At 33.7% G+C, this 11719-nt stretch overlaps 2 protein-coding genes and 1 pseudogene across 2 annotated transcripts; all 3 read left to right on the plus strand.

Moving 5' to 3' along the window:
* Window positions 1-587: 587 nt before the first annotated feature.
* On the plus strand, window positions 588-706 carry LOC111706876 (uncharacterized; annotated as a pseudogene).
* A 153-nt stretch (window positions 707-859) lies between these two features.
* LOC111706869 (uncharacterized) lies at window positions 860-7691 on the plus strand. Its single transcript, XM_023479801.1, has 12 exons — window positions 860-1089; window positions 1846-1998; window positions 2344-2386; window positions 3050-3174; window positions 4034-4203; window positions 4564-4743; window positions 4983-5073; window positions 5577-5667; window positions 6010-6090; window positions 6353-6424; window positions 6795-6946; window positions 7192-7691. Exons 1-12 carry the CDS (start codon window positions 929-931, stop codon window positions 7460-7462), a joined length of 1590 nt encoding a protein of 529 aa, XP_023335569.1. The 5' UTR covers window positions 860-928; the 3' UTR covers window positions 7463-7691.
* Window positions 7692-7950: 259 nt separating this feature from the next.
* LOC111706872 (SUMO-conjugating enzyme UBC9-A-like) lies at window positions 7951-11702 on the plus strand. The gene is made up of 4 exons (XM_023479804.1): window positions 7951-8059; window positions 9654-9859; window positions 10214-10290; window positions 11212-11702. The coding sequence occupies exons 1-4, from the start codon at window positions 7992-7994 to the stop codon at window positions 11338-11340; spliced, it is 480 nt and encodes a 159-aa protein (XP_023335572.1). The 5' UTR covers window positions 7951-7991; the 3' UTR covers window positions 11341-11702.
* The last annotated feature ends 17 nt before the right edge of the window (window positions 11703-11719 follow it).

The following is an 11719-nucleotide window of genomic DNA, read 5'->3' on the forward strand; positions in this document are numbered from 1 at the left end:
AAATAAGTAAAATATTTATTAGAAAAATAAGTCACGTAACTTTCATTTATATCAAGGTGTACAGAATATAATATCCAATTCCAACTCAAATTTTTAATATTCAGGTATACAAGTACAAGATTTATTAGAAGTCACCGGCTTTGACTCACAGTCACAGAAGATAAGTCAATTATTGCGCAAAAGATAAAGTCCAACTTTATTCATTGTAGCTCTCGAATTTGAGTGGACAAGTGTACACACAGTCATCTATTTACCTGCGTCCTGCTATGCAACGGCTTTATCTTAAAAGGGATTACAAGGAAGGCAATAGGACTTTATTAAGCCGTATTATTGCTCTTAAAATACAAAAAACTAAATGAAAAATATAATAAAAAAGAATTAAAAATGTATCAGAAAAGTTTTCATTGAAAAATAAAGTAAATATTTATATTTTAGAAAATGTTTTTCCCTTTTCGGCCGGATTAATTAAAGGCCTGAAGTAAGGTGCCGCGGCGTCTAATTTCCCTTCGGCAGCGGTTTACGGTTTGCTGAAAGCTAAATTCTAAAGTCTGCCATGTAATTTGGCAGTCCTGGGAGTAGACTATAGTCTACGCGGCCATATCATGTTGAAAGCACCAGTGCTCGTCTGATCACTGAAGTTAATTAACATTGAGCTAAGTTAGTACTTGGATGGGTGACCGCCTGGGAATACTTCGTGCAATGCCGTAGGCCTTAACTTTACATATGGGGTGCCCGCCTTTGGATGTTCAGATCAATCAAAGGAGTAGACTTATATGGAGTGGACTCCAATGCTAGATTGATGACGCATGAGATTATTAAAATATGCTTTTTGTTTTAAAATTAACATTTCATTGAAATAATCTTTCATTTTTCAGAATGATGTAAAGCGATGAATAGTTTAAACAATAAATTTTATTAGTCATTAAAAATGAGTATCAGTTTGTTACCTACAGAACTTCTTGTAAAAATATTTAATTATTTGTGTATTGAAACTCAGATAAGAGTTGAAGCAACCTGCTTCAGATGGAGAAATATTATTATTCAAAATTTCTTCCTTCCCTTCCTACTTCGACAACCATATTCTATCAGGTATATATGCGGGTCTGTCACGGAGAACGATTATGCAGTGCTCGGCCCAGAATTATAACCAAACCTATCAATTCAGCAGTAGTAAGGGATTCTCGTTATATTCCGAGAGAACGATTTTTGGATCCCCCCGCCCCCTCCTATCAATTTTGACATGGATCTTACAGGAAGTGTCTTAACTTAACCTAATCCGTGGCCACAGCGCTCGGCCCCCTAGCCTGTCCTAGCCGGGGTCCAAAAACCGTTCACTAGGACAGACCCCTCTTGCACAGTCTTTGTTCGAGAAAATTAAACTTTCTTCGATTTCCCTTTTTTTTAATTTCCTTCAAAAAAGCAGTGCTTATGATCCTATTAATTTTGATGCGGATCCGGATCCTGGATCCGCCCTGAAAAAAAATGATCCGGAACCAATTCCAGGTTATTTCTTTAAAATTTAATTATCTCTTTTAACAAAGCAGAATTTTTAAATTTTTTGATTTATTTTTTCGCTTATTTTTTTTTTTTAAACTTGGTCAACCATTCAGAAATCAGGAAATTTTTATAATATCTCTTTTTTCAATAGTTCACATTTGGGTCTGAGAGTAAACATTTCTGCAGTTTTTGGTTGATATTTCGCCTCTTGGATCCGGATTCTTAGATCCGAATATTTTGAGCATCTGGATTCAGGAAGCCAAAATCTTGCGGGATCCTAAGTTTTGATAAAAAATTTAAAAAGCTATATTTTGATTATTTTCTATATTTATTATTTATGCATTTTAGGAAAAATTATCTTGGTGAAGGATGGGTTGACAAAGTGTCTAATAGTCCTGAGAAGATAAGAAAGTTGTTTTATCATGTTTATCATGATCTACCAAGGAACTGGAGAGAAGGAGGGTTCAAAGTTCAAGCTAGGAAACAAATAGCTGAATACAGGTTGGAATACAATTATTTAACTTATTCTAAAGTTTGAAAAAGATACTCAACAGTGAATGATTAAGAATGGTTTGTGTGAATTGCGAACTTTTTAAAGTCTTTTTTGCCCAATTTTATTCTTTAAGGCAATACAATAAATTGGAACTGGGGAACATAATAATTTTTTTTTATTTCAAACTCTATTTTTAAATTTCTTATTTTTTTACAATATTTGAGTTTCTTCCTTACAGTTTTGAAAATTATTACGAGCGGAACCCCAATTGCTTTTTTTCTGTGATGATGCTTCAAGAAAATAAAGTTAATTTTAATTGTCAACTATGGTACTTGATTTATTTATAATTTCAGTCCGGGCCATGATCAAAAGATTTCTTCCATAGCAGTTTACCAGGTATCATCATAGACTTTTACAGCTTAAACATTCTTATTTAACAGAAGCTAAGAGATCGTTCAAATATTTTTAAACTGAAGGCCTAAAAAGAATTTCCACTAAATTTAAACTTGTTGTTTTTTGATAATTTATATTTATTTTTATTTATTTAACTAGACAATACTTGATAATTTAGATCAGGTTAACTTTACACATGACATGTTAATTAGAATTTATAATCTAAAATTGTATTCTAGGATTGTATTCTAGAATTGTATTCTAGGAGTGTAATCTAGGATTGTACTTAAGGATTTTATTCTAAGAGTGTACTCTAGGATTGTATTCTAGGATTGCATTCTAGGATTGTGTTATAGGAGTGTATTCTAGGATTGTATTCTAGGAGTATATTCTAGGAGTGTATTCTAGAAGTGTATTTTATGATTGTATTCTAGGATTGTATTATAGGAGTATTCTAGGATTGTATTCTAGGATTGTATAATAGGAGTGTATTCTAGGATTGTATTTTAGGGAGTGAATTCTAGGATTGTATTATAGGACTGTATTCTAGGATGTATTCTTGGATTGTATTCTAGGATTGTATTCTAGGACTATATTCTAGAATTGCATTCTAGAATTGTATTCTAGGATTGTATTCTAGGATTGTATTCTAGGATTGTATTCTAGGATAAGATATATCTTGGCAGACCTGGATACGGAGTAGAGGTTTTGGATTCTCTGAAGCTCTCCAGTATCCGAACCCTGGATACTAGGCTGGATCCAGCCGAAGAAGATTTACAAGAATCTCGGAGGTATACATTTTTTCCAGATAAATCTTTTCTTGGTTATTATTTTTTATGCGTCTAACATTTCACTGAATTTTATTATATTTTGTCGAAAACTAGAAGAAAATATGAGAATGACATAACATCAAATTCACATGATTTTTAGATGTCGTCGTGCAATTCCACAGTTTTATGGATACCACTGTGTTGGAAGTTATTTTCGAAACTTAGGTTGGGGGGGGGGGGGAGGGGGAATCAGGACTGATATTCCTACCATACTCCTACCTGGAGTCCTTGGAATTCCATCACGAGTAAACAAGTAAATAACTAATTAAATTTTTTTTTACTTATTATAAAAAATTAGTTTAGTTTCAATTAAAATTGAAACTTTGTGTTGGAAATTTATTTCATTCCATCTATATATAAATTTGGCTTGTCTGTCTGTCTGTCTGTTTGTATCCAATAAACGTCAAAACGGCTGAACCGATCGGGCCCAAATTTTTTGTGGGACATCTAGGGACCCCAGGGAAGGTTTTTGAATGATTGAAATTTTAAATATTTGTCTCCAGCAAAATTCGATCGTCATTAAATTTTTCAAAATTTTGAAAATCCACGAAATTTTTTGTGAAAATCCGCGAATTATTTTTGTTTTGTTTTACGTTGTACACAAAGAGAACATGTTCATAATTAATTTAGAAGATGGGCGCGAAGCGCCCTCTAAGGCTAGCTCCATACATTATGAGACAATTGAATTTGAGGATTGGGGGTTAAAAATGTTCAATTGAAAATCCTGCTTTTTTTGCATTATTGATTGTTTATTTCTAAATTGGGTGTTTTCTTTACTTCTTTTTACATATTTACAAATTGAAATTTTATTTTGTTTCAGACCTTGCAAAGTATATGAGCACGGTAGAACCCTAGCAGTCCTTGGTCCGGATAGAACCAGGGTTCTACTCTTCAATACTCGAACAGATGAGATGGTTGGAGCCATAGATACTGCTCTCGGATCAATCTATCATGTTGCCATATCAGAGAAACTATTAATTCTTCTCTCAGGAAAGTTCAGATTTTAATGATCATTTCCTAAAATATTTCCAACCAAGATAGGTTTTAAATTTACGGATTTAAAAGGAAAAATTGAACTTACTTTGATTCAAAAATTCATTTTATAGAATTAAAAAAAAAATAATTTCTATCTCTATTATTTAAATTACTAACCAAGTATTCATATTGTTATTTTGTAGAAAAATACCAAAAAGAAAGGAAATTTATCAAGTTAGAGCATCATTACAACCCCTCCCCTAAAGCCATTGGGTAGGTAACAAGAATATCTGTTAATTTTGTAAAAAGTAACTTGAAATGTTATATCATTTCCTTTTAAAATCTTGAAGTAATCTTGAACTGTCAATCCTGAAGGTTGGTCAATATTCTACTGGAGAATAGACTCCTGGTCTCCAGAACGGGTCCGTGGAGAGTTTCGTGGCTGTATCCCGGATTTTGAGAACGATGCCCATTTCAAGACCTGGCTGGAATCCCATGAAGCAGTTGTCAATTCATCCTGGCTTGTCACCCGGGCAACAAGGATGGGAGTTCTAGGTAAATATTTCTATCTTTTCTGCATCCTTAATTTTGAAGCCTGGAATAAAATATTCCACAAAGAAAAAAATCGTATGTGTGTTATGTTCCTAATAAATACCTCCTTATTTTTCAGTTCAGAGGGCCTTTTACCTCCTTCTTTGAAAACAATCCTGAGTTGGTTTAATTGTAAACATGTATACCCCTTTGTTTTTTTGTTAATCTTTTTTCAAATAAAAAATAACAGGTTGATTGTTTAGAGGAAGGAGGTGGTTTGAAAATGAAGCACTTTCTACACGTGAGACAAGTTTATCCAAGTGGTACGATTGGTCCTGTACTGCGTCCTAACAGGTTAAACAGATATACCCAGTCCTAGAGGAGTGCTGAGTGAAAAGATTTTTAGCTTTTAGACTATTATTTTATTTAAAAAACCACTTCAATTGAACTATTTTGATTTCAATATTAAATTTTTAGTCTCTATTATACAGTTTTAGTCCCCGTCTTCCTGATACAGTTTCTTTTAGTTCCCGTCTCCCTGATACAGTTTATTTTAGTCCCCGTCTTCCTGATACAGTTTATTTTAGTTCCCGTCTTCCTGATACAGTTTATTTCAGTTCCCGTCTTCCTGATGCAGTTTATTTTAGTTCCCGTCTTCCTGATGCAGTTTCTTTTTGTTCCCGTCTTCCTGATAAAGTTTATTTCAGTTCCCGTCTTCCTGATGCAGTTTATTTTAGTTCCCGTCTTCCTGATACAGTTTATTTTAGTTCCCGTCTTCCTGATACAGTTTATTTTAGTTCCCGTCTTCCTGATGCAGTTTATTTTAGTTCCCGTCTTCCTGATACAGTTTATTTCAGTTCCCGTCTTCCTGATACAGTATATGAGATGACCAGCATGGCTTTATCAGAGGCAGATTTGCTAGCTGTCGGTTATAGAGTGCTGGACAAGGTAATAAAACAATATGTTTAAATTCAGAATATTTTTTTGTAAAATTCGAATGAACATTGGGAAGAGAAAAATTAACTTGCAACATTTTTTTTCCTTTTTTATTTGTGTTTCTCAAATCTTTCTCCGGACGAGCGCGATTTTTAAAGGTTCTTTACGTTTTTTTCCTGTGGGGAAGATAAAGCAGTTTTTACCCCTGGATATTTATAATTATATATAGATCTTTTCTTTTGGGAGGGAAACCACTTGAACCTTAATGAAGAAAATTTAAGTTTTTCAGTTTACTTTTTTTACGTTATTTAAATATTTTTTTAAAAATTCACACTATTTGTTCTTTTGTGATAGGGCGAGGTTTGTATTCTAGACTTGAATACAGGAGATACTATTCATAATATCACTTCGGAATACTTTCTCGCATCAATACAGGTAATCAATAAATCAATCAATTATTAAATCAATTGATCAATCAACCAATTTACAGATATGCCTGGTCTTAGGATCCAATATCTAAATGAAGTCAATATCCTGGAGCCGCAGTTACAATTAAAAATGACCAAGTTTCAAGGTTTTAAACATGAAAAACTCATTCGTTCTGGATTATTCAAAGCTTTTGTACTGTTCTGGATCGAACATGCCACTCAGAGTAGTTTGGGTTTTTCCTGCTTTTTTAAAACTACTTTTTGTCAAGATTCCGTTGAAGTTTGATGGATCCAAGCTTTTCCTGAAAATAATTCCCATTACAAGGCCAACCAATGACGAGGTAAGATGGCAATTTTGAAAGAATAAAAAATTAGATTAAAGAAAAAAATTACGTCACATTACAATTTATTTTTGGAGAAAAGATATAGTTTATTAAAATAAAACAACAAGGTGACATTTTCCAAGACTAAACTAGCAGTCACCTGTGTAAACTGAGAACTAATACAGTTAGGAAGCCTATCAACAAATGGAAAAATTATAAATAATATTTTTTTTTAATGGTTTTGAAAATTAATTTCCCGAACATCTGCACAAATCTTTTTCGCACAATATCCATATTTGTATAACATTCAAATCCACGGGCAACGCTGGGCCCTTCAGCTATACTGTGTAAGTCCTGAGAATGAACTAAACCATAATCAACTATTTAGTGTGGTGCTTCTATTGGATACCTGGATCTGAAAAGTAAAGAGGTTGTCGAGGTTCCAGGAATATCCCTTAATAGTTCAGAGGATGTTCTTCATCTTGAACCTGCGCAACTATACACTGTAGCAACTAAATTAGAACGTGTAGATTCACAGAGGTAAAAATTTAACTTTTTGCTTTGATATTGAATATTTAGCCCGTATTTAGCTACCAACTTTCAACCAAATTATGTAAATTGGGGAAAAAACTCTTGGTGGTGATTTTCAGTAAATTTTTTTATTTATTTTGTAGAAAGTTTAGTCTTGAATAATGCCCCAGACCCCTCTTTTATCTTGAAATTATATAATTCTATCCTCGTAAACAACTAAAGTACAATGTGTAAATCATGATATTTTGTTTCAGTGAGTTTAGTCATATTGACCTGAACATGGATCTTGAAGCATTTGCTCTGATTGAGAGTGAAAACGAGGATTTTGCTCCGGTATACTCTGTAACCGTCACAGTTTTAGACTTCTGGAATAGTTCATCCAGTCCTTCATCTTCATCCTCGTCTCATCAAACAGAATCCTATGATTCAACTAGTTTTTCTACATCCACATCATCATCCCATCCAAACAATCCATCGTCATCCTCTTCAGTATTTCATCGAAACCATCCATCTTCATCCTCTTGAGCTTTCCATCCAACCAATCCATCTCCTTCCTCCTTATAAGCATTCCTCCAACCAATCTATTTCCATTATCCTCAGCATTCCATCCAACCAACCATTCTTCATCCTCCTGAGCATTCCATTCAAACAATTTATCTTCATTTTCCTCAGCATTCCATCCAACCAATCATTCTCCATTCTCCTAAGCTCAAAAGCCAATAAACAAGAAATTTAGTTTTAAGTCTCAAAAAACGCAAAAAAGAACATGGGTAATATATGAAGTGTTCACACATGTACAGCACATTGACAACAATATGAAAAAGCTATGATTAGTTTGGGTTAAATAATTGATTTTGTGAAATTTAGTCTACAAAATTCTTTTGTGCTTGGAATTCATCGTTAAAACAGTTATTTATCAAAAGAAATTGGTACGTAATTTTTAAAACATTTGTTCCTGAACAAAGAAAACTCTATAATATTAGTTTCCTGATTTTCTAGACTGTGATATTGATTCTAGTTTGTTATTATCTGTTAATATATTATTACAGAGAGAATGTCAGGGATAGCCCAGGCTAGATTATCAGAGGAGAGAAAGGCGTGGAGGAAAGATCATCCATTCGGGTCAGTATTCTAGAGAAAGAAAAAAACTAATCAAACCAGTATAAATTATATGTTTAACCAGTTTCATATAATTTTGGGAAAAAAACCTTCGCTCTCATTTAAAAGGAGAGGTGTGGACGGAGGAGCTATTGTATTCTAGGATTGTATTCTAGGATTGTATTCTAGGATTGTATTCTAGGATTGCATTCTAGGATTGTGTTATAGGAGTGTATTCTAGGATTGTATTCTAGAATTGTATTCTAGGAGTGTAATCTAGGATTGTACTTAAGGATTTTATTCTAAGAGTGTACTCTAGGATTGTATTCTAGGATTGCATTCTAGGATTGTGTTATAGGAGTGTATTCTAGGATTGTATTCTAGGAGTATATTCTAGGAGTGTATTCTAGAAGTGTATTTTATGATTGTATTCTAGGATTGTATTATAGGAGTATTCTAGGATTGTATTCTAGGATTGTATAATAGGAGTGTATTCTAGGATTGTATTTTAGGGAGTGAATTCTAGGATTGTATTATAGGACTGTATTCTAGGATGTATTCTTGGATTGTATTCTAGGATTGTATTCTAGGACTATATTCTAGAATTGCATTCTAGAATTGTATTCTAGGATTGTATTCTAGGATTGTATTCTAGGATTGTATTCTAGGATAAGATATATCTTGGCAGACCTGGATACGGAGTAGAGGTTTTGGATTCTCTGAAGCTCTCCAGTATCCGAACCCTGGATACTAGGCTGGATCCAGCCGAAGAAGATTTACAAGAATCTCGGAGGTATACATTTTTTCCAGATAAATCTTTTCTTGGTTATTATTTTTTATGCGTCTAACATTTCACTGAATTTTATTATATTTTGTCGAAAACTAGAAGAAAATATGAGAATGACATAACATCAAATTCACATGATTTTTAGATGTCGTCGTGCAATTCCACAGTTTTATGGATACCACTGTGTTGGAAGTTATTTTCGAAACTTAGGTTGGGGGGGGGGGGGAGGGGGAATCAGGACTGATATTCCTACCATACTCCTACCTGGAGTCCTTGGAATTCCATCACGAGTAAACAAGTAAATAACTAATTAAATTTTTTTTTACTTATTATAAAAAATTAGTTTAGTTTCAATTAAAATTGAAACTTTGTGTTGGAAATTTATTTCATTCCATCTATATATAAATTTGGCTTGTCTGTCTGTCTGTCTGTTTGTATCCAATAAACGTCAAAACGGCTGAACCGATCGGGCCCAAATTTTTTGTGGGACATCTAGGGACCCCAGGGAAGGTTTTTGAATGATTGAAATTTTAAATATTTGTCTCCAGCAAAATTCGATCGTCATTAAATTTTTCAAAATTTTGAAAATATATATATTAGAATGATTTCAATATTTTCTCTTAATTTTCAATGTAGAAATACCCAACCCATATGATCTGTATATATTCATTATTCAACAATATCGAATTAATTTTCTGTTCCACAAGGTTAAATATTTTATATAGTAAATTGTACCGCCTAAGAAATACCTTTATTAAGAAAAACGTTATTTTTGGGCTCATATTACTTCAAATTTACTATATCATTAAGAAAGATATGTGTTATGTTTAGTTATATTGCGCGCCCTATGAAGAACACTGACGGGTCGATGAACCTGATGCTGTGGGAGTACGCTATCCCTGGAAAGAAGGGAACCCCCTGGGAGGGAGGTCTGTACAAGGGACAGTTGATCTTCAAGGACGACTACCCCAGCACTCCACCTAAAGTCAAGTTTGTTCCTCCACTTTTCCACCCGAATGTTTATCCTTCAGGAACAGGTTGGTTCAACCGTTTTTAGAATTAATCTAATTATTTTCAGTTTTTTTCTTAAAAAATTGTCAACATTGACATGCCCGATTATCAAGTGTACTATTTAAATCCTTTTCGAGCAAAATTTATGTAGATTTTCTATTTTAATTGAAAAGAAGTGATATTAATTGCGATTTCTCGTAAAAGTGAATTACGGATTTATGCAGAATAGACAAGGAAGGAAATTTAAAGAAAAAGACTAAATCTTCCCGATTGAAATTCAGACTAATTTGTAAAGAACTGTTGCGAATCGGATATATATAACTATTAATGGAGGCGCACTTAAACTTGTGTCGACAATCCCTTTACATTAAATATTGTAGTGTGTTTATCCTTGTTGGATGAAGAGAAGGATTGGAGACCAGCAATCACAATCAAACAAATCCTTCTAGGGATCCAGGTACAATAGTAAACAAATCCTTCGTGGGATCCATGTACAATAGTAAACAAATCCTTCTAGGGATCCAGGTAAAATAGTTAACACATCCTTCTAGGGATCCAGGTATAATAGTAATCACATCTTTCTAGGGATCCAGGTTCAATTGAAAACAAATCCTTCTAGGGATCCAGGTAAAATAGTAAACAAATCCTTCAAGGGATTTAAACAAATCCTTCTAGGGATTTAGGTAAGGATTCAGGTACAATAGTAAACAAATCCTTCTAGGGATTCAGGTACAACCGTAAACAAATCCTTTTAGGGATTTAGCTACAAAAGTTAACAAATCCTTCTAGGGATCCAGGTTCAATAGTAAACAAATTCTTCTAGGGATCCATGTTCAATAGTAAAAAAATCCTTCTAGGGATCCAGGTAAAATAGTAAACAAATCCTTCAAGGGATTTAAACAAATCCTTCTAGGGATTTAGGTAAGGATTCAGGTACAATAGTAAACAAATCCTTTAGGGATTCAGGTACAACCGTAAACTTCTAGGGATTTAGCTACAAAAGTTAACAAATCCTTCTAGGGATCCAGGTTCAATAGTAAACAAATTCTTTTAGGGATCCAGGTACAATGGTAAACAAATCCTTCTAGGGATTAAGGCACATAAGTAAATTAATTCTTCATGAGATTTAAGTACATTATTAATCAAATTCTAGGTTTATGTTCTAATGTGCTATTCTGATCAAATTACGACAATTAATATCGGCAAGCGTAACATTATTTGTTATGTATAACATTGTTTTAAAATGGTTAAAACTGGGATAAACTGTCGTAAGGGTAATGTATACTAATGCACGACAGGGGGGCTTGCTTAAAAGGAGGGCATGAAGAGTTCCGTAGTTCTAGTATTTTATATGTAAATAAATTATATATGTATTTAGGATTTGTTGAATGATCCTAATATCAAGGATCCTGCTCAAGCTGAAGCTTACACCTGCTACTGTCAGAACAGGGCTGATTACGAGAAGAGGGTTCGAGCACAAGCTAGAGCTATGGCGGTGGCGGAGTAAACATCTGCCCCTGTAGGAGTGGAAGGGGGGGGGGGTATCATCTGCCGTAGAATTTGGCAGAGGAGAGGGGTTTATAAAAAGGAGGTTTTAATTAGGAACCAAACTCAATTAAATCTCAACGTAATATTTTTACTTTGTAATTTCGACAACATAACTCTTTTGTATTAAAATCATGAAAATATAGTTTGTAGTTAACAATTATTATTATATATTATGTGGAGTAAGGAACAGTGCTGCCATCATGCGGACAGTTTATAAACAAACATGGCGTCCTGTCTGTACCCTAGCCCAGACACAAACACTGGCCATCTGATATACTGTAACCTTGCAGACAAAACGTCAGTTTCAAACAATATTTCAGAGGAATGGATATTTACAC

The sequence above is a fragment of the Eurytemora carolleeae genome, unplaced genomic scaffold, assembly GCF_000591075.1.
Source record: "Eurytemora carolleeae unplaced genomic scaffold, Eaff_2.0 scaffold760, whole genome shotgun sequence".
Lineage (NCBI taxonomy): Eukaryota > Metazoa > Arthropoda > Copepoda > Calanoida > Temoridae > Eurytemora > Eurytemora carolleeae.